We start from the raw sequence: 24,533 nt of genomic DNA, 5'->3' as shown, positions 1-24,533 counted from the left end.
TTCGTGAATAATATGTCCAACACGTTCCTTTGATATCTTTAGGGTGTGAGCTATCTCGATCAACTTCACTTTACGGTCATTGAAAATCATTTTGTGGATTTTTTTCACGTTTTGATCGGTAACAGCCTCTTTTGGACGTCCACTGCGTTCATCGTCTTCGGTGCTCATATGACCAGTACGAAATTTTGCAAACCACTTACGAATTGTTGCTTCGCCCGGTGCAGAGTCTGGATAACACTCATCAAGCCATTTTTGGTATCGGCGGCACTTTTTTTCATCAAAAAGTAGTGTTTCATCAACACACGAAATTCCTTTTTTTTCATTTTTTTCACAATAACAAAAGTAGCTTCACTCAAAATGCAATATCTCACAAACTAATAATCAGACAGCTGTCAAATTTATACACGTATCTTTTGAAGGTTGGTACTAACTGAAAATGGTATGGATTTAATTCTAGTGGCGCCCTCTCATAGAAACGATACGAACTTTTCAGCCGATCTGTTATATAAAAATGGATGTAAGTTTGTATGTTTGTAACGCCATAACTTCGGAACTGCAGAACGGATTTCTACCAAACTTGGCACAGGTATTTCCTGCATTTCAGAGATGGTTTATGGAGTATTGTTATAGAGGAGGGAGCATAGCAAGTGTCATAAACAAGGGGGGGTCATGGAATAATTCATATAATTTGGCAAGAATCGATACGTTTTGAAAGCCATAGAAACATTTTGCATACCTCAGATAAGACTATACGGGGGGAAGATGTAGCAAGTGCCTTTAAAAAGGGGGGTGTAATTGTTTAAAACGGCATAATTCCGAAACTACTAAACAGATTGCTACCAAACTTGGCACAGATACTTCTTGCTCTTCTGAGAAGATCGTAAGGGTATTTTATTGGGGGAAGGAGCGTAGTAAGTGTCCTTAACAGGGGGATCATGCAAAAATTTGTCTAATTTAACGAGAATCGATACTTTTTTAAGACCAGAGAAACATTTTGCATATACTAGATATGATTTATGAGGGGTGGATGTAGCAAGTGCCTTTAAAAAGGGGGGGAGGGTGTAATGTTTGTATTGGCATAACTCCGGAATTACTGAACGGATTGACTCCAAACTTGGCACATATACTTCTTGTATTTCAGAAATGGTTTAAGGTGTACTTTTTATAGGGGAGAGAGCGTAGCAAGTGTCACTACCAGGGGAGGGAGGGCGAGGTTTATGGAAAAATTCATATAACTTGACGAGAATCGATACGTTTTGAAGACCATAGAAACATTTTGTATACCTTAGATATGACTATATGGTGGATAAAGTAAGTGCATAAAAAAGAGGGGTGTAATGTTTGTAATGTCATAACTCCGAAATTACTAAATGGATTGCTATCGAACTTGGCACATTTACTTCTAGCTCTTCAGAGATAGTCATAACTGTATTTTTATAGGAGAGGGAGCATACCAAGTGTCATTAACAAGGAGGGGTCATGAAAAGAATCATACAACTTGACGAAAATCGATATTTTTGAAGACCTTAGAAACCTTAGATACCTCGCATAGCTTAGATATGATTATATGGGGTATGGATGTTGCAAGTGTCTTTAAAAAGAGGGGTGTAATGTTTGCCACGGCATAACTCCGAAACTACTGAACGGATTGCTATCACACTTGTCACAGATGTTTTTTGCTCTTCAGAGATAGTTGTACGGGTATTTAAATGGGGGAGAGAACGTAGCAAGTGTCCTCAACAGCGGTAATGAACAAATTTTATTTAATTTGACGAAAATCGATACTTCTTGAAGAGCATAGATACTTTTTGCGTATCTTAGATATGATTATAAGGGTATTCGTGTGGGGTGAACGTAGTACGTGTCTCTAAAAAGGAGGATGTAATGTTTGTAACAGCAAAACTCTTTAACTACTGAACGGATCGCTATCAAATTTGGCACAGATTCTTCTTGCTCTTTAGAAATGATCATTAGGATATTGTGCAGCAAGTGTTCTTAACAAGAAGGGAGGGGGTCAATGACAAAATTTATATAATTTGAAGAGAATCGATATTTAGACTTGAAGGAGGGGTTTTTGAAAATAAATTTTAATCTCAATTTTTTTGTAAAATAAGAGAGTCAAGGTCATGGTAGATGGTATTGCTGTTGTTTATTTAAATGCAACACAATTTTCTTTAAATAATTTCAAAAGATCTGGTTCCCAGGGAATTCAAAGAACCAAGGAAAACTAATCTTTGTCTGCTTATAAACGCGAGTGTATTCATGTCTCAGCATAACTACGAAACAACTAAACGAATCGCCACCAAGTTTGGCACATGTACCAAAGGTGGGAATCGATATTTTTTTAAAAGCTCAGATACTCTCTACACTACTCAGGGTAATCATGGAGGAGATCTGCAGTAAGTTCAATGACAAAAAAAAAGTTAAATCAAAATAGATTATAAGGTTAACATGGAAAGTGTAAGGAGAAATTGATCGGGTTTTACGAAAAATCGGTACTTCTTCACAAGTACAGCATATTTCTAGCAACTAAGTGAGGTTCACAAAATATTCACAAGAGGTAGGGGGAATAAGTATTCTCAACATTGGTTTGAATTGACGAAATCATACAATCAGTGTGCATTTTTTATGTGAATTGAGAAAACTGTCCACTTAAGATGATGGAAATAAGTTTACAACAACATTTTTATTAACTGAATCGTTATTCTATAGGTTTTCCTCATCGATGAAAGACCAAAATGATTAAAGCCGGGGTAAAATAAATTAATTAAAAAAGTTATTCTATAGTACGAATGTAGTTATGATGTTAAACAGCCTTTCGTTAAAAATAATCATTATGAGATGGAAAACTTCGTTCAATTACGTGGAAATAATGATGTCATAGAAAATTTTATAAAGAAGAGGGAGTAGCAACGGAAGTACGTAACAAGAACATATACATAGGAAACTCGGAGATTTCTAAGAAGGTATTTATAGAAAGAAAGGTGTTTTAAATGTTCAAATATAAAACTGACACTGATCATTCGCAATCTGAACATGAATGGAGTATTGTTCAATCGGGTTGTCGTCTAAGTTGTGTTTCATTGCAATCAGACTATCAATGAGGAGGAAAATTTCTAGAATTTTTTTCGGCCTTGCCTTCACAAAACATTTCTGAGCAACGCCGGGTAAATCAGCTAGTAAAAAATAAAATTTTCGTTCCCAAATTATAAATACTTTATATATGAAATTGAGATTCAATTGAGTAAGTAGTGAACCGTAACGGAAAGACAGAACAATTGTACGGTTCGCGGGTATGCTTTTTCGCAAATTTCATTTCGATCTCTGTATCAATCTTTTTCTTATTTTGCAATAATGATACATTGTTTTAATTTTGATTTATTTCTTTTAGAAAAGACTTATCAAAAAATCTCAATTCAGTGTCTGACTGTAATGACGCACGGTAATATGCCGTTGAAATATGTCTAGGAATTTATCGGCGAGGAACCCATGCACACTTCAAAATTCTCGGTCTCTTCTGTTTAATAAAGAAGTTGCTTCGTGTGTGGCTCATGCAGGTTGGTTCAATTGGTAGAACGATTTTCCCCGATAGAAGAGTTCCGTCTCTGTGGTAACTTTTTCACAGATTTTCATTTCGCAGTTTCATTCGTCAGTATTCTTTTTAATTCGGATTCGGATTCAAATTTCGGTTCCGGAACTAAAGCGCGATAAGTGGAAAATTACCAATTTCATGAGTATTTTTTCACAAACGATGATCAAAAACAGGTACAAATCCCATAAAACTGTCTGATAATTTCTTCTAATTTGCAGAAGTTGTTAGTTGGAGGGCATATAAACTGAATTCGGCACTACTGGTCCCCCTTTTCCAGTTCCGAAAGCACCGAAAGTAGTGTAGAAAAACTCCAAACATTGGAACTCACTTTGATTTCTCAACGAAGCTTGAACCGATTTCCACAAATCTTGGTTTAAATTAAAGCTCATATTGTCTCCAAAGCTAATGTTTGTCTCAGAATTCGACTTCCGGTTCCGCAGTTACACGGCGATGAGTGTCAAAGTTTTCAAACCGCCATATAGAATGACAATATAACACCGGTACACAGTGGTACGTGCAACGTGGAAGAAGAAAACATAACACAAACGATGCTTGCTTTGTTCCATTTCGTACACGCTATAAAAAACGAAACCGTTACGGAAGTCAGCTACTGATGTATGGTATTGGTAAAAAAACGGTGCTCCAATTAATAGAAATTTAAACTATTTTATGATACCTTATGATCAAAAAAGAACCGGAATTTTTATTTTAAAGTTCCCGCGCTTGTCCAATAGGTAAACTTTTATTCTCTCAAAGTTGGCAACACTTTTATATACATTCTGTCAAATTTTGACGCATATCGTACGATTAGTTTTTGTTTGGCGTCTATACAAAGAAGTTGAAAAATTTTCGTGTGGCGATTTTTGTAATGGATGAAAATTGAGAACAACGCGTGTGCATCAAATTTTGCGTTGCAAATGGATTTAAGTGTTCCGAAACGTTGAAAATGTTAGAAAAGGCCTTTGGTGAATCGTGTCTAGGAAAAACACAGGCATACGAGTGGTATAAACGCTTCAAAGGTGGTCGTACAAGCTTGGATCATGATGAGATCCCTGGCCGCCCAACAACATCTGTTACTGAAGAAAACATTGAATCGGCGAAGCAAATCGTGTTGCAAAATCGTTCTGTACCGATTAGAGAGATTGCTGTGCTGTTGGGCATCTCTTATGGATCAGCCGAACACATTTTAACTGATGTTTTGGGTTTGAAACGCGTCGCTTCTCCTCTGGTGCCAAAAAAGCTGAATTTCACGATAATGCGCCGGCTCACACAGCGTTGGTTGTGTCGCAGTTTTTGGCCAAAAACTCAACCAATATCATCAACCAAGCACCGTACTCTCCAGATATGGCCCCGTGTGACTTTTTCCTCTTCCCCAGACTCAAATTGCCATTGCGGGGAACGCGTTTTGAAACCATAGAGACCATCAAAGAGAATTCGCTGCGTGAACTAAAAGCCATACCTTCGGCGGCCTATAAAACTTGTATGGAAAATTGAATCAAGCGTTGGCATGCATGTATTGCCGCAGGAGGAGAGTACTTTGAAGAAATTTATTAAAAATTGAAATTTTGCCTTTTTTAAATAAAATTCCGGTTCTTTTTTGATCATAAGGTAAGTGCGACCGTAAGTATAAAAAAAGTCAATGAATTGAAATTTATTTGACAAAATAAACCTACATCGGATTTTCAAGCTTCGCGGTGAAAAAACAATTTTCACAGTCGGTAGTGCAGTTATACCGGTGGTGTAGTGATTTCCACAAAAACATTTAAGAGGTTTTGTGATCGGTTCTAGTACCATCGGGGGAGGTTTACCAGACGATAAGTTTATTTAGTTTTATGAGTTCTAGCAATTCCTTCACATTTTTTTTTCAATTTCTTGATTAGTCCCATACCGATGTAAAACTTCATGTACCAAATACTTCTACCGGTAAAACAGACATACTATTTTTGCCTTTCTCTATAAAAAAGGTATTATAATTGATGGAAAACCCGACTTTCGAACGGGGCCTCGGACACCCATAGTGTTAAATACTATTCGACTCAGTTAGACGAGATCGGGAAATGTCTATGTGTGTACTTTTCGAAAACATTTTTACTGCTCAATTTTCTCAGAGATGGCTCAACCGATTTCAACAAGGTTTATTTGCATCACTCTTCTCATAAGAAAAAGCAACGCAAATGTCTTTGAGAAATAATTCCAAAAATGTGACATAAACGCTGAAGCATGCCTTTGTGAACTACTCGAATTAATCTGAATTAATTGTTGTCAAAAATAAGCCCAAATTAGTGACAGAAATTATACTGATAAAAAGACAAAAAATATGTTAATGAAACTGTTTCGACGAAAGAGAAAGGCGTTATCCCACCGCTAGGTGGATTTAGAACAGGATTTTATCAATAAAGTTTCAAATTTTGAAAAAAAAGAAATGGCGTGAACTTATTTATACCTCTAATAATTGTTCTTTTTGCCCAGGGTCGAATGGTATATTACACTAAAGTTTTCCGGGGCTCCGATCGGAAGTCCGGTTTTCTAGCAATTATATATCCCTTTGGTGGTGAAACGCAAAAAGAGAGATTGCGAAGCCTTTCATATGAGAAAAGCAAACCTAAACTTTAGATTGGAATGTAAATATGAATAAGTTCTCTACAATTCGGTATTTTTGAATATTTAAGCGAGCGTGCATGTCGATGACTCTAAAGCCAATATTGGTGCGTCGAATTGGTTAATGTGAGTCAAGCTGGGCAACAATGAAGCGAGAGCCTCAAGGAAGCAATCTTGGGTCTACAATTTTTGCCTTGTTTTTCAACGTCTGAATGCTAATTCATAAAAGCTGGTAGCGCGATCTAGAGAGAACTGTAGGGATCTACAACGAACATTGGATACCTTCTGAGTGTAACTAAATGCTTCGCTATCACATCCGCACGCCGTAAACATCCAATACCGTGGTGCCACACTATCTCTGATGAATCTCTTAGAAAAAGTTTAAAAGTATCTCTGTTGTCAGAAACTTGGGAATACTTTCAGGCGTTACTTCTATTTCTATATCATAGCACAGATAAGTTGAAAGCTGGGTTTCATTACAGCAATTCCGAAAGAGTTCATCGATCCCTATTGGTTATGAGTTCTATATTTTCCACATGCTCGATAAACATTTCAGTGAACTGCTAGAACAATCGCCGGGCTCAGACGGGCATTTGAATTAGTCAATTAATGGTCATTACCTTTATTCACGAAAGCACGTCTTTCGATAACAAGAGTTAATTTGTTTTATTGAGTTGGTTATGTTTGTCCTGTTTGATTATAAATTTCCCCTCGGAAGTTTCACTGATTGCTCCTACAGAGATTTTCATCGTTTTCTGTACGTACAAGAGTTTGCTGTTGTTACGAATCACGACCAAGTAATTGACAGCTTAATTAGAAATAGGACGCGGCGCAAAATGACAAATTTCCAAATCATGTTTGCATCAAAACTGAACAGATTAAAATACGTATTCATAAATCATGCAGCAAACGCCAATAGATGTAAATGTACATGACAATTAAAAACCGATCCGTAAATCATTTTGATCTCTTTTTGGCATACAAAAATTCTCACTTGATCTTATCCATTTCGCGAATATTATAATTGGCGTTCTTCCCATTGAGAATCCATTTAAAACAATTTAACCGATAGAAGCCGAAATAATTGGCAAGCATTTGCCACAACGGGGAAAAAAATCCTGCATTCGTTTTATTGATTCATCATTACCTCGGTTGAAGGTCTTTTGACGATTGCCAATCTAAAAGTGTGTGCAACGATAAAAAAAGACGCAAATTTTTTAATCAATATGTTTTCTCTGTTCTGTGATCTTATTCAAATTCTCGGAATTAAACACAATTGCAGTAAAAAGAATTCAAATCAGCAATCACCATTTGTTTACGGCTAGAAACACGTTCGCCAAAATCAACATGAAATGCAAAACAATTGTACCGTAAACTGGGTTGACTTTAATCATATTCATTTTCCTGGTTTAAAATTTGCATACTTGGTAAACTGACAAGAATTCTTCCTTCACTGATTATTAAATATGTTCATTCGTATTTTTGAAATCTCAATATTTTACTTAATTTAAACTCGATAAGAGCGTTCTGCATCGACCGAAACAAGTGGTTGTCGTTGACTTAGTATTCCGCATTCACTACTACTCAAGTAGTTTTGGACTGGTTCCGCTACATGTGACCGAACGTTGTTGTGATTAAAAATTACGACTAGTATCTGATCTCATATTCTGGCTTCGATGGGTGAGAAGCGTTCGCATAGTCGTCCCTTTTTTTTGGTAAGCTGTTAAAATAACAAAAATCATAACAAAAAAGACTCTAGTGGGAACAAAATCGTAACAGATTTTGAAACGTTTGTATCACAATTATTATTGAATTTGATATAACTACAGAGGTCCGAAAACAGAGATTTATAACAAAAGTTCTAATAAATTAGATAGCAAATTTAACACAGAAAAACTATATCACATCTAACTTTAAGCATCGTTTCGATCCAACATTGTTGAAAGATTTTTTTATTAAAAGAATAATCTGATTTTTTCTTTTAGTTTTTTGAAATTCTGATCATTATATTTCGATATAAAGCAACGGAAAAACTCATTAATCAATTAATGAACTTTATCATGAGTCTTGCAAATGAAAATCATCATATCTGATTTTGTTATTATATTGTTATCATAAGTTTTAACTTTCAACTGTTTTCATTTGCTAAATTTCTCAAAATAACACAAATTGTTATACATATCAACTGTTAATATACTTGTGTTATGATTTTGTTATATGCATATGATCGGTTGAGGTTGTATCAAAATAAAATTCTATATTCGTTCTTTCATTGGAATATAATTTGGTTAAAATCGGTTGAGTCATCTCTGAGAAAATTACGTTTTTGTTTTATTTTTTTGCACATATTGCTCAGTCAATCCGGAACCGAAACTCGGATCCGGATAAAATTTAACGGCGTTCTATGTAAGTATAAAAATAAAGTTCTTATAAATCTAAGCTTGTGAAAATCGGTTAAGCCATCTCCAAGAAATTCGAGTGCATTTTTGCACATACACACACAAACATTTTGCGATCTAGACGAACTGATTCGAATGGTATATTGTACTCGGACATTCGGGTCTCGGTCTATTCTTTCTATATCAGAAAGGGAAAAAGTAATTTACAGGTAACGTAACGTAAGTCCCTATCTAACTCAATTTGTAAGAACGTCGTAAATGACTGTATTTTACAAGAATGACCAAAAACACTCTGCCATTCCCGCTTGGACGTAAAGTTACATTAACTTAGTGCACGCAGTTCAAAATGAACTGCTAGAGCAACTTATAAACTTCGATTCGTCAGATTGTATTACAGTCCACTAAATACATCACTTAAAAAGTCGGCTGACTGACACACATATGACGCGTTTACTCACAGTCGATCCACAACAACAACGTGTTGATGATTCAGAACAGTGTTTGACCATGTTTACAAATAAGAAATCAGATTTTTCGCGTCGATATGTGACAATGGATGAAACATGGATCATTTAATGCCAATACTTGGCTTTGCCATCTAAGCGGACTACTGCCAGAGAATCAACGATCAAACGATCTCATATGTCGATAAAAAACAGTGTTCCACCAAGACAATGCACCGATTCGAAAGTCGATTGCAACGATGGCTGAGTTCGAACGAATTACACTTCGAATTGCTTCCTCATCCACCGTATAGTTCAGGTCGCTTTCATGCATTTCTTAGACATTTGGCATAAAAAAATCGATTTCGGAAATCTCAAAATTCAAAAGTTCCAAAGTCGAATTTAAAAAAAAATTTTTTTGAGATTATACCAAATCTGGACGTTTGATGAATTTCTAAGACATTTGCCAGAGACAAATTTTTTTCAGTTTTGCGGTTTTTCTGCTCCGGAGTTATTAGTCGATGCAGAATTTTTTTTTTCTGTTTAGCGATTTTTTTTACGCGGATTTGCGAAGTTACGCGGTCTTAAACTCTCGAAGTCCGACGTCGATTTTTTCCAGATCTCAACGTTTGATGCATTTTTAACATATTTGGCAAAAAAATTCTTTGCGGTTAATTTCTGGCTTTCAAAAGGGACAAATTGTGGAATTCTTTACGATATTAAACACTTCGAACATTTTTCTCGAACGCGAATCAGCCAAATGCTAGTTTTATTAGCACTCGTTTGGTGCGAATTTCGCACTGCGACAATAGCACAAACATGATCTAATTATTTTAGATTTGAACCAAACTGATGATTTTTATCTCCGATTTGCAAAGAAGTAATCTCAATAGTTCTTTAAATAAAATTTAGAGTCATAAGAACGGCTGATTTTGTATAATGTTCCCCATCGTTATCTCTTTCTCCAATGCAAACGACCAGAAGTTCGATGACGCAATCACTCGAACTGCTTACAATGCCGACTTTTTACGTGATTTCCTTTGTAGCTTTTTCACAAATGGGTGGTCCTAACGGCCACAAAAATAACAAAACACAGAATTTTGATGTCGATTATTTCATTTCGGATTTGCATATTTCATTGAAAGAAACTATCAAAATGATGTACGGGATTATTTTCTGGCTTTCAGAAGGACCAAATTGTGGAATTCTCTTCGATATTAAACACTGTTCGGAACATTTTTCTCGAACGCGATGCAATCCAATGCTAGTTAGGCTTTATTTGCGCTCGTTTGGTGCGAATTTCGCACAGCGAAAAATGCACAAAGCTAATCAAATTATTCTACATTTTTCACAAAACTGATGATTTTCACCTTCGATTTGCACAGTAAGTAATCTAAATAGTTCTTTAGATAACATTAGGAGCCAGTAGAGCGACTGATTTTGTATAATGGTCCCCATCGTTGTCCACTTTTCGTTTTCTTTCGCTTCAATGCAAACGACCAGCAGCTGGAAGACGCAATCGCTCGAACTGGTCACCATGCCGACTTTTTACGTGATTTCATTTGAAGCTTTTTCACAAATGGGCGGTCCTAACGGCCACAAAAATAGCAATTTTGCTGTCGAATATTTCATTTCGAATTTGCATATTTCATTTAAAGAAATTATCAAAATGCTTTACGCGATTCATTTCTGGCTTTCAGAAGGACCAAATTGTGGAATTCTCTACTATATTAAACATTGTTCGGAACATTGTTCTCGAACGCGATGCAGCCAAATGCTAGCGTCATTTGCACTCGTCTGATGCAAATTTCGTACAGCGAAAAGTGCACAAAGCTAATCAAATTATTCAAGATTTGCACTAAATTGATGATTTTTACCTTCTATTCGCAAAGAAGCAATTCTAATAGCTCTTTGGATAACATTCCGGGTAGATGTAAATGGCAAACAAAGATCAAAATAATAACAAATTTTACCATCATATCTTGTCTTGACGTTTCTTCTTCTCTAAACATTTTGTTTTTGGTTTGATATTACAACGACAGAATTTTATGTTTTGTTGACATTTTCTCATTCTCTTTGTTATGAATTTTGATATTTCAACTCTTATATCAAACAAAACAATGTTAATTTCTACCATTGAGATGTTCGGTTTTAATAATAAAATTTGTTATTGGTTTGCAAATCACTTCGTTGTCCACTTTTCGTCTTCTTTTTCTCTAATGCAAACGACCAGCAGCTGGTTGACGCAATCGGTCTTGTTTGAAACGAAACTCACACTACGAAGAAGAAGTTGTTTTTTTCTGTATTTAAGCTTGAGGAATGGAACGTCAAATTCGCTATTGGCTGAAGTACCAGTTGAGTAATGCCGGGTGTAGTTCCACTGTCTTGACGTAGATGGCGGCCTGCGCACTCGTTGTGTCCCCGTTCATGGATTATCATAGACTGAAGCTAGCAAACGTGCAACAGGGTCTGTTAATAGATTCAGTTGATTTTGATGTTTTGATGTCAGAAAATAGTTTTTCTTAGTAAGTCACACGACTTATTGAGTGATATGTTATGACGTTTATAAAGAAAAATAGAAAGGAATGGAAAGGATAGATTAAAATGTGATTGATAAAAAAAATGATCAAAACCACTCCAAGTTACGGTCGACAAACTTTCAACAAAATATAAACATTGTCGTGGAGCCAACCAAAAAAAAACATTCCATCGAATTATGAGTAAAACCGCACAATCTGCAAACATTCGTGACGGTTGCAATTTACGGGCGGTGGAGAGAAAAAAAAAGTTTCACAAGAAGTACAAATACACAAAACGCAATTTTCCCGCGATAGCAAAAAAAAAGTATTCATTTAAAAATAGCTACCTTCTTCTAATGAAGGAGCGGGCGGCGGGCTTCTGCCGTACGCGAAACTTTTTTTTTGGTATTTTTACCGCCGGAGGAAAAATCACATTTGTCTAGACCAATTTTTCAAATCAACTCATGGAGTTCAGACTTTCAGACACACCAGCCAATGCTGGTCTCTACGGACAATATCGGCCTAGTTGGCATCGTAAATATTTTCAATTCAACGAAAGCGGCCACTTGTTGCATGCTCGTCAGTTTGGTGGGGCAATCGGAGAATTTTCACCTTTACCAGCGGTTGTTGGTTCTCTGTGGGAAGCCGTCGGAAGGCCGAGAATACGAGGTTGTATTTCACACGTTACTGCCGGTTTATGGATGACTTCAATTTGTCCGGTTTGATGTGTTATCCGTTCGGACTTGGAGCGTGCGGTGCGCGAATTTACGATGGTTTTTGTCAAACAAAGAAAGAAAGAAAAAAAACACAGCACTGACTCAGCTGCCATTTTCGATCAAAGCCATCTGCGAAAACTCAACTTTTCAAATTTTGATCAATTATATTTTTTTTGTGCACTAGGTTTTCCGTGAAGCATGACTGACAATACCGAGAGATGAAAAAAAAAAGTAATTTCTGTTGGCTCTTTCCCGAGAGCAAGTTGATAAGAATCCGTTTATCGTACAAACAAAAGCAGAACATTTTTTGTTTTGCTACTCTGTCAGAATGCCAAAAAGATGCTCATTTCATGATAAATATTCACCCGAGCGAAACGGAAAAAAACAAATTTATTCTGAGCACGGAAATCGGCAGCTCCGAATATCGCATCATAATTAGTTTGATCTGCTGGTTGCAACTTTTTGTGTATTTTTTTTTTGTCAGTACAAGACCAATTTACCGGTCCTTCGTGTCTTCTTCGCTGACGGCGTGCGTAGTATCAGTCAAAATCAGTCAGATTTTTTTTCTACACCCTACCGGCTAACCCGTAATTATGCTCCTCATGTTCACCGGATCGTTGGAATATCGCGGAGCAACCGGAGAAGCCCGCCGCGGAAAACGAAAACCATTTATCACGGCGGCTGCCGAGTCAAATAATCGACAGTGAATTTGCATTATATTCGCCGGAACAGCTTTCGATTTTTTTACTGTGCCGAAACGGGAGCTGAAACATCTTGACAGTGTCAGCATTGTACCATAATTTGTCTTGTATCATAATTTATCATTTTTTTTTCTTTATTTGCACCTTTACCTCTAACCTCGTTTCGTTTCGTCTCTCTCTCTCGTGGCAGGTTTTCGATAATAAACCTGACGAAACCGGACAGTCTGTACAAAGAGGGCATGCGACCGTTACTGTACTCCACGCTGGACGCCGAGTACAACCACGTTGGTTGGCAGCGGTGTGGCGAGAATATCGCTTACTTCCGGAACGACAGTGACAACGGGTAGGTTCTGGGCCATCGCCAAAGCCAAAGCTGCATCAGATCAGCCAGAGTTATTGAGATTCTTTTTTTTTTCTTTCTTTTCTATCGGTCGAAATTACAGTTACGGCCACAGTGGCTACCACCACCGGATGATGGACGACGACGATGACGACTACATGGGTAACAGTTCGTTCACACTGTCGTTCAACATCGAGTTCAAGTATGACGACGATACGGTTTACTTTGCGCACAGCTACCCGTACACTTACTCCGATCTGCAGGATTACCTGATGAGCATCCAGCGAAATCCGGTCAAGTCCAAGTTCTGTAAGTTGCGGCTGCTGTGCCGTTCACTGGCCGGGAACAACGTCTACTATCTGACCGTGACGGCACCGACCACCCACGAAGACGACAATCAGAAGGTAGGTTTAATGATTCTTCAAAAACACTTCCTTGACCCTAATATAGAAACTCAAAGAAAATGTTTACTACTGGTTGCCCGGGTTGGCGGTTCAATGCATATGGTGCTAGTCTTAGAAGCCAGCAGTCGAATTCCGGTGGCAGAAGACATTTATTACAATTTTCTTGACGAGGAAAAAATCTTAAAATGTCTTTCACTTCGCCAAAATGGTGTTTTCTTCTCAATGAATTCAGCAGCTGAGCCAATTTCTTGAATGAAAAGCAAATTTTTTTTATTTGTATTTCCTGGCCAATTCAAGAAGAAATTTTTTGACACTCAAGCAAGAAAAACGAAAACAATTTTCTCTTCCACGTTTTAGCGAATAAAAATCTGAAAGATAGTTTATTTAGTGGTAAAGTTCAACAAAATTCATTGTACTCCAAGTTCCCTTTTTGTATTGGATTGTAAATCGATTGAAAAAGAAAATTTATTTATTTCGTCAAGTAAATGTACACCGGTACAAATCCATTACCGGTATCATGATTAAAAATCATGAAATCAGTAATCATATCTATCATGAACAATAAGTCATGGTTTCATGAGCAAAACGATTGGTATCATGAACAATAACACATCTTTCATGAAAATTTTCATGATATCAATCATTTTGCTAATAAAATTTCACGAGAAGGCATGGTTCATGATCTCATGATTAAAAAATCATGGTACCGGTAATAGATTTTTATCCGTGTAGACCTCATATAAATGGTTTACAATGACTATTCTTTACGTTTCGTCTTCGACTTGTCAGTGTAGAGTAGTTCCAATAAAAATAATTTCCCGATTCGTAATTGACGGCTAAATATATAAAAATTTAATATAATGGAGCTGATTGATGCGTTGAGAGATAATGTCACTGATAAAATAAAGCACTGTAGTCACGGCGTTCTGTAATGTTGTTTTCGCTTGGAAAAACTGAAACTGACCCAGGGTAGTTTCATCAAACAAACACTTTTCACGAAACTGTGTTGGTTTCGCACTTATCAACGGGGGTTTGAGCAAACCTGATACAAAAACCAGGTTCGAAACTGACTCGATTTTCAGTTCAACAACATTAAAACTAGGTCCGAAACTAGCTTCAAACAAACGGTTTGACAGTAGTTAGGATGGAAACTGGGTTAGGTTTGGCATCAAGCGAAAACTTAAAAGTTATGACTAAAGCTTTAGATATAGCCCAGCATACTATTTGTTTTATTGATAATTGTATTGTAATATTCTACAAATGTTATCTTAGAGTCCAAGATTACACCTAAATCAGGAACAATTTGACTTTTTTCTATTTTTTGATTTCCTAAAAATATGTCTACTGAATGGGTTTCGTTTTTCCTACTGAAAGTAATTGAGTTACATTTTTATACAATGAATTGGAGTAGACTTTTGCAGCACCAAATGTGGAATAGATTGATTTCGTTCTAAAATATTACAGCGTCGTTGATATTCTAAATTTCCATGAAGAGTTTCTGCAGAGTCGTCTGCATATATAAGCACTTTTAGATTTTTGAGGGAAATGTCGTTTATATGTAAAATGAAAAGAAGAGGCCCTAGGTGAGAGCCTTGAGGTACGCCAGATGTTACATCAATTGGCTCAGAGTTTATGTTTTGGAAGCGAACTACTTGTAAACGATTCGTTAAGTATGATTGGAGTCATTCCAGAAGGCTATGTTCTATGCCATATTTTTGTAGTACGGTCGAAAGCTTCACTAATGTCGGTGTAAAGAGTTTTTACGTGGTTGCCAGCGTCCGTTGCGTTCAGAGTGAATGTCACAATGCCTAGGAGATTTGTTGTAGTTGAGCGGCCTTTGAAAAAGTCATGCTGTTTGTTAGTTATTACATCCTTCAATTGGTTTCTCTTTTACAATTTCTTCAAATAAATTATTTGGAATGCAAGAGATAATGAATATTTCACGGTAGTTCCGAATGTTAGATTTTGCACCAGATTTAAATATTGGTACAAGAAAAGAAAAAGTCCATGCTTTAGAAAGAGTACATTTTTTAAGTGGAGCAATTTCATACGAAATCGAAAGTCGACTTTCTTATGCATATGCATTCTTTATGATCAAAAGAGACAATTTGCATTTGCATCATTTTTACTCTAGGCTGAGAAGGGACTAAGTAAACATCCTTTCAATTTCAATAATGTTTGTTTCCGAAACAGTGGGTCCGATCGATTTGTTTGCATGTTTTGGGTATAAGGACAATGTAAAAAAAAATTGGTACTGTTGAAAAAAAATTTTGTTTGATTTTTTTTATTTTATTTTATAAGTAACACTTGACATTCAAATATCTCAAAATATGTGTTTTTGATTATATTTATTTTTTGATATGTTGAAGCTGAAGTCCTAAATAAAATACTGTCAAACTTTTAGAATGAAAAAATAATATTTGAAAAAGTAACATATTTTTAAAATAATGTAAATATTTGAAAACTATAAAGAAATTATGAAAGAACGCTAAATTTTCCATGACAAAGATTTTCATCAAAATTTTGCTATATGCTACCGTTCTCGAAATATAGCGGTTTGAAAATAAAAATTTTGGGAAATTTTTATTTTTTGTGACGATTTCCGGATAGTGATTTGAGTTTATTCGAAAAAAGATTTAACCCGAAAGAAATTTATTCTACTATTGAATTTTATTTTGTATGAATTGCAGATTTTAAATTTTTTGCTAAGCAGAAAAAATAATAATCATCTAGATTACATCTAGAAAAATTTTGATTAACATATTTCTTGTTGGAAATCTTTTATAAAATTTAGTAGAAAAATATTAACTAGAAATTTTCATGATTTCTGGATATCGAATATTATTCTCCATTGTAAAAATTTGACAGTATTTTATTTTGGACTTCAGTTACATCATATCAAAAAAATTAAAAAATTCAAAATACATTTTTTGCGATACTTGAATTTTAACTGTTATTTTTAAAACATTTTTATCGTAGTCCTTATGATTATCTAAAACATTGGAGAAGATACCAAATCGACCGGACCTACTGTTTCTAAGATATATATTATTGAAAAATTTCATGGGATTTTCCTTTAGTTCCTTCTCAAAAGTAAGGCTAGAGTTAAAATGGGAAACTGATGATGCAAATTGTTTTGTTTGTCCATACATAATGCTTATGCATAATTTGAGCTAAATAAAAAAAACTTCAAAAATAAAATATAACAAAGAAATCTGTCATGCGATGGAATTGCTCAGCAGTCAAATTCCGATGGCAGAAGACATCTATCACAATTTTTTTAAGGAGAGAAAAATCTTTAAATATCTTTCTCTTCGCAAAAATGTTTTTACTTCTCCTCAACGAATTCAGCGACCAGTCACGTACCCAGAGGGGGCCCGATTCAAATGAAAGATCTTCTGATCCCATAAGCTGCTATTGAGTTTTATCTCGATCCGGCTTCCGGTTCCGTAATTACAGGGAAATATGCCCTGAAAATGAAAGAATCGCCACTCACTTTTCTCAGAGGTGGCTGAACCGATTCTCACAAACTTAGATTCAAATGAGAGATCTTATAGACTGCTATTGAATTTCATCATAGGGACTGACCATAGACCACGTAAACCAAAATTTGGAACTTTTTAATCCCCCGTCCTCCCTCGTAGACGTATCCCCCCCCTTCTCTAGAAGTCTACGTAGACTTTTCCTTTTCACAAAACATCATAGAAATTTTGATAAATTTATTTTCGGTGACATCATGCGTTGAGTTTTTCTTATGGCGTTTTCGTTTTTAATTTGCACTACACCGGTGCAGTGCTACACTGAGGCATGAATAAACGAACAAAAATGACGAAAACAAACAGTAACCATTGACTACAATAAACGATTCCATTGCACAGAGCTACACCAAACTTTTGATGAGTGCTACACCAGTGGTATCGGTGCAGAAAAAGTGTAGCTCTGGTGTAGTGCAATTGGTAAAAACGAACGGTTTCAGTGCAGCTTTCGCTACACCAGTGTAGTGCAATTTAAAAACGAAAACGACATTAAGTTTCCCTGAGAAAATTCATGAGCACGACTGACAAAAAACTATCCAACAGTATAAATGATCATGTGGTCAATGAACCTATTTGTAATCTACTTTTTAGGGCTTTCTGCGTAATATCAATTGATTTTATTCGCCCTCTTTTGGGTTGCGAAAGAAAGTTTAACTAATGATACGATTTATGAAATTCGTCCTTATTCTGAATAACGTCGTATCGTTTTTTTCGCTCGTATTTCATTTGTATTCCCCATAACGCTAGCAAAATCAAAGGTAGCTATGATTCGATCGAACCACATTCGATCGAACCACATTCGATCGAACCACATTCGATCGAAAAATCAATACGTCGTTATTCAGAATAAGGGCGATTAATTGGAGTAAAACGGGTTAAACGAGCTAGTACGGTCATTTCCATTGCACGGACCCGTCTCGAAACGTCAATCGATTAGTAATAATTGAATGGCACAGCACAAGTCAATCGATATATTTAGGACCTCAGCAACTTCTCTGACGGTGATTTAACAATTGGCCAATAATAATGCCATCACTTCATCAATGTTGTTGTTGACGTGTTCGGGCGTTCGGAACGCTTTTTGTCACTCACATCTTCTCGGCCCTCAGAGAACATTCTGTACCACCGATAAACGTTAATTTTGTCCAAAGTAGCTTCGCCGTATGCAACAGTCAACATTCGAATGCATCCGCCTACTTTAAGTTGTTTTTCACACAAAATTTAATACAAATTCTTTGGTCCATTTTTTTGTGGGATAGACGAAAATCGAAGGCAAGCTAAAACATGTCCACGCACAATAGCTGTCAAAAACTGACTGAACATTCAAAATGGATGGAATTGTCAAAATAAGTGAGGGTCATAACGCCGCCAAAAGGTCAAAAATCAAACATCAAATTCGCGATACTTTTTGAAAAAACGTCGTATTAGCAGACATTTCATTTGACCAGATTACCTACACTTTGTAGTTCAGCTCTAGGCTACGAAATCATTTCCGGTTTAGTTGAATCCCCTATCCAATCAATAATTTCTGAATACTTCCGATTGATACATACCTGAAAAAGAGAGTAAAAAAATTTGTTTAGGTTAAGCCAAAACATTAGTACGGAAGTTAACTTCATGTGAGTTCAATTAAAAAAAAAATAATGCATCAATCTGACTTCAAAGACTAATGATTCCCATTAGCGATGAAAGTATTCTGGCTAAGCGCGAACAAACCTCCAACTACACCCACACTGCCAACTCTTGCCAAGTGTAACGCGGCAATGTAGTTGTGAAAAAACATATTGCCATCAGCACGCATCGCCAGGAAAGTGATTTAAATTAATCGCTGCAGTGGACATTTACGAGAGCCCATTAGCAGTAAGAAAATATAGTTAGTGAGGATGATAACTTCGCCCAGCGCCCCCAATCCCCAGCTGCTAGTGAGACGTCACTAGCGCGACGGACATTGGCGACATATTTTCTCCTGGATGAGTGGAAAAATATAACAAGCTTTCGGTGTTCTCGCATGTTTCAGGCAATGTGAAAAACATTCCGAACAGCTGCATAGTCCGAACGTAAAATATCTGTTCCGTTGATCGTGGCCTTGATCGGTTTTAGTTAGTCGCTGTTTTTTTTTTGTTTTTGCATGCCAAGACGGAACACCTCGTGCTACGCTTCCTTCGTCCTTGATCACGATCACCACTCACCAGCTAGCCCCGTGGTTGACGAATCAAAATCTCGCTGTACTATTTTAGGTGCATTAGTGCATATCGGATCGAAACAGTCTGCTTTGGCCGTCAGGTTGACAACCGATGTTGCAGTATCTCTCTGTCTCTCCGTAGCATCGTCACTCGTGTGGATCGCACTAACCATTGCGACCTGTACTCCCGATCGCGTGCCAACTGATTGTGAATATGGCGACAGGTGACGGCAGACCGGGTGTGATTGATCTAGTGATCGACACCGTCGACACGTTACGAAGGGTTTGTAATCAGACGAAAATGGTTTTGTTTGAAACTTGTTCCATTGGGTATGTTTCGTCAGAGACTAAACCACTCGATCGAGAAACAATTTTCACGAAATTGAATTGGGTTCGCACTTAGTAACGGTAGTTTGAGCGCACCCGAAGTGACGTTGAATGACTTCAAACAAACGATTTGACGGCAACTACAGGCGAGAACTGGGTTAAGTTTGGCATCAAGCGAAAACGACATAAGTGGCCTACTTCGAAAGAAATTTCATTGTCTTGCTCGGAAAATAAGTTAGTCGCTAGGATCGATTAATAGGTCGAACTTGAATTCATTGAAATTCATCACTATTTATAGAATACTAGAATGGATGTCCGTCGAAATTGATTGTTACTATTTATTGTGGTGTGTATCTTCTATATGCCAGGTATTTGCAGTTTTCCAACAAAATTGTGGTGGTCTTATCCCCGACGATGGATCTTCATCTATCCTAATGGAGAATTTCTTGATCAAAGAGTTCTCACGAATCTGATATCAGCTGATCATGTGCCGAGGTCGATTTTGCATTTCTGGTTTGAGTATGGTTTCGTGCTCACAAGCGTACCACCAATGTTTCGTCACGATCAACCCATTCAAGTTTCCGGTGTTGCTGCTGTTGGTAATTTTGCATTCATATACGAACAAGTTCCTCCAATTTAATCCAGATGTAATGGACTATATAATCACCCTTATTCTGAATAACGACGTATGTTGAGTATTGAAGTTTTGTTCGGATATCTCGATGGATAAATAGGGAATATTCATTATTACTAGTGCATATAAGGAGAGTAAAAAGCCTATTTTTATCCTGCCTAAAATGCTTTAGTAATCTGGTGTCCGTGTCAAATATCGTCGAGCCTTAGACTTAACGTGTTCAGAACAGCGCCGAAGAAAAATTCAACAAGCACTTACTATTGCACTGACTATATTTTGATAAACGGGGAGATTGATGCTCCCGAATTGCGCAGCCAAATTAGTTTTCGAGTACCAAGCAAATCATTGCAATATACGACTCTACTTCAAACCGGATTTCACAAAACTATGTTTAGAAGCAACGAATCTATAACTCCGTGCATACGAGCTTTTATTTCTGTTGAAAGAATGAGCTCAAAATTGAAGTTTTCCCAAATCTTCTATATCTCTCTCTCTCTCTCTCTCTCTCTCTCTCTCTATATATATATATATATATATATATATATATATATATATATATATATATATATATATATATATATATATATATATATATATATATATATATATAAAGATGATTAGTACGACCGTACAAATATTTTGCATTAATTATGGTTTCGGCTTTTTTTTTTATAAAATTTTTTTTATTCAGGCCAATTTGCGTACAAGCTTTACGTGGCCGAATGAGCCATGTTTTTATTAGATAAAATAATTTTTTTTAACGTTGGATCTCGTTGTCACCCTTTTTCTATGGGGAGAGGAGCTTCCATTTTTATCTTGCGATGAGTGAGGGGCACTTTGTTCGTGGCTCGTCTCGTCCTCCATTGCCGCATCGGTGGTATCGTTGTTGGTTTCCGTTTTTTCTTCGTTTTCCTTGTAATTCGCATTCTTGGGTTGGTTGTTAGTTGCTGTAGACGCGCCTTGTTGTGCATTAATTGCAGTTGTTGGTGGGTTTGATGGTACAACAGGAGTACTGCGCTCACTAGTTTCCGTTGTTGGGCGGTTGTCCTTATTTTTGTTTAAAGATGTCCTTTTTGCAGTTTCAGTGCAAGGTTTGCCGTAGTGTGCAGGTTGTTCACAAAACTGACATGTAACCAGTTGATTTTCATACGTAATCAGCGTTTTACACGGATGTATCCCGTCTTGATCACAAATGATGTAAGATGGAATTGCTTTACGTAGTTGCATACGTACTACTCGCACGCCATTCCGGATACCCGGAAAAAAATTCCGCCATACTTCCCTTTCGATGGAAAGAACTTCACCGTACTGCGACATACATTCCCGAACATACCCCTCGCTGGTCTGCGGGGGAAGGTCATGCACGCGTACTTCTATGGCATTGTCCACCATGTACACAGGGATTTTATATTTAACATTGTCATGATCAATACTGTGCACCCCGTTATTAACCGAAGCAAATGCAATTGCATCTTTTTCACGTTTGAACATAATGTACACACAGTTAGACGCCTTGTTGAATTGAATCTCACTTACATTATTAGCGTCTAGATGCATTCGTTCTTTAAGTAAGATTTCAATTTCATTTGCTGCTGGTCTAACTTTGCAGCGCTTGAAATCAATACAAATTGAATTTGGCCTTGTAGGCCAAGTTTCAGGCTTTGTTAAATCGTATTTGCCCATTTCGTACACTCTATTGTTCACTACACTGTATTGTCTTTGTTTCTATCGTCTCGACTGTAAGCAATTGTCGACTGTGTCTGATGAGATGCCAGCACGAACTGATGGTTTCGGCTTTAGCGGTCTGTTAAATAAGAACGGCTGTTATATACTGCCCGACGTTTCGACCACTGGTTATGGTCTTTTTCAAGGGAAATATCTTATCGTTCCTCGTTCCTTCGTGGGCATACGATTTTTAGACGAGGAACGATAAGATATTTCCCTTGAAAAAGACCATAACCAGTGGTCGAAACGTCGGGCAGTATATAACAGCCGTTCTTATTTAACAGACCGCTAAAGCCGAAACCATAATTAATGCAATATATATATATATATATATATATATATATATATATATATATATATATATATATATATATATATATATATATATATATATATATATATATATATATATATATATATATATATATATATATATATATATATATATATATATATATAAATATATATATAAAGAGATCATTCTTTGTAATCGCATCACGTAAGAACGGATGGACGGATTTACATGATTCTTTTTTTGTTTGATTTGTTTCTACCCTCACCCTCGTACATTAAAAAAAGTAGGAAAACTTGCCGGAAAAGTAGGAAAAATCCATAAAGTTTTTTTGTATGAACAATGGAATTTTCCACTGAAAAAGTCGCCAATGATTGCTAGATCTACGATTGATGTTTGGCGCGCAACGAGTTGCATAAGTGTTTGGCCGTCGAAGGAAAGAATACTAGATCGTTGAAAAAATCGTTTGGCGCGCAACGAGTAGTTTGTTTTGTGTGGAGATTTTTACATGCATACTTGATCCATGTGATTTGCCATTTCAAGCAACGTGTTTAATTAGGTATCGAAACTATTGCTTGAGAAATTACCGGATGGTGGAATGCACAAGACTGTTTTAACTGACCCAGGGTTGTTTCATCAAACAGACACTTTTCACGAAACTGTGTTGGGTCCACACTTAGCAACGGGGGTTTGAGCAAACCTGATATAAAAACTAGGTTCGAAACTGACTCGATTTTCAGTTCAACAACGTTGAAACTAGGTTCGAAACTGACTTCAAACAAACGGTTTGACAAAAGTTGGGGTGGAAACTGAGTTAGGTTTGGAATCAAGTGAATACGACATCAGAACAAATTGGTTCAAATGGCACGTTCCCCTTGATATTTGGAGATTTGTGCCGCTGTACTGCCCATACTTGCATATCAGTCTCATATGAAAAAAGACGATCAAAATTTTATTTCCATTTTTTTTTAAATTTATTGCGCTACCTAATGCTAAAGAATGATATTATTACATGAAATATCGGTAATGCACCTTTGTTATTCCAATATTGCAACAAATAAAATTATTGAAAGAAGGTAAAAATTGATGCTTTACTCATTCTAGCTTGCGTAGTTGACCCCTTCAATTCAGACTAGAATTCAGGTCTAGAATAAAGATCTAAAATTCAATTTCTTGTTTAGAATCCAAAGCCAGAATTAAGTTCCAAAACTCTGCAAATGAAACCCAATATCAACAGATTTTGGAACCGATAGATCAGGTTCTGGATTGTAGACCAGGATTTTGGAACTAAATATTTGAAATAAATTCTGAAATGGATCGAAATTGTGAAACTGCATTCTGGAACTGAAATTGAGGTTAAGACTAGACTTTCCAGAATTGGTTCAGAATTTAATTCCAGAACGCAGATCTTGAGTCTGGATTCAAAAGCTGAATTCACAAACTAGATTCTGAAGATTCTTTAACTAAATTCCGGATCTGGACTCTAGAAAAATGAATTACGGAGCTGAGTTCTGGGATTTCAGCTGCATATCAGAATTCAGGTTCATACGTCAGTGGTAGGATTTTAGTTCAGAATTCAGTACCGAACTAAAATCCTGGCCTCGAATTCAATCCAGATCCAGAATTCAGGTTCAGAATTTAGTTCCCGAGTTTAGGTTTAAAATTCAGTTCCAGAATCTAGCATTAAAAATCAGTTTCAGAATTTGGGTCAAGAATTCAGTTCTAGCATTCGGCTGAAAAATTCGGTTCCATAATTCCATGTCCAGAATTCAGATTTTTTAACAGCAAAAGAACTAAGCCATTCATTTCATTCGTATTCACGTCATCCGGTTATGTCTCTTACATTACCCACCCACCATTTTCTTAATAGGGTTCTAAATGCTAAGCATCTCTCGTGAAACAGCCAGAAAATTGTCCAGAAAGTACGAGTTCTTCATAATGAACTCCCCGCTGATTTCAAGCCAGTTTTATTTCCAAATAGCCCAACTAGTTTGTCTTCTATGAGAAATCCGTATCATCGACAAATCTTCAACTGCTTCTTCATCGACACCAGTATCAATATTCTCGTGATCCTATCGCACATTTTATTCTATTCGCACATTTTATTCTGGTACTGACCAATGAT

General features: G+C 36.5%; 2 protein-coding genes across 4 annotated transcripts in view; one reads left to right on the top strand and one right to left on the bottom strand.

The window, feature by feature from the left end:
* The window catches only part of LOC131425912 (glutamine-dependent NAD(+) synthetase), a 151,112-nt gene that overhangs the window by 109,693 nt on the left and 16,886 nt on the right, over positions 1–24,533 (bottom strand). The window lies entirely within an intron of this gene.
* LOC131425911 (cytosolic carboxypeptidase Nna1-like) overlaps positions 1–24,533 on the top strand; it is a 113,678-nt gene that overhangs the window by 72,495 nt on the left and 16,650 nt on the right. For all 3 annotated transcript variants that reach the window (XM_058588199.1, XM_058588197.1, XM_058588200.1), the window contains exons 5-6: positions 13,159–13,311; positions 13,412–13,712. In XM_058588199.1, the coding sequence (XP_058444182.1) occupies positions 13,159–13,311; positions 13,412–13,712 (454 nt within the window). The remainder of the gene's footprint in view (positions 1–13,158; positions 13,312–13,411; positions 13,713–24,533) is intronic.

This window comes from Malaya genurostris, chromosome 1 (genome assembly GCF_030247185.1).
Source record: "Malaya genurostris strain Urasoe2022 chromosome 1, Malgen_1.1, whole genome shotgun sequence".
In the NCBI taxonomy this organism is placed as follows: Eukaryota; Metazoa; Arthropoda; class Insecta; order Diptera; family Culicidae; genus Malaya; species Malaya genurostris.
Note: the sequence above shows the minus strand (reverse complement) of the source record. Positions and strands in the feature narration are given on the sequence as shown.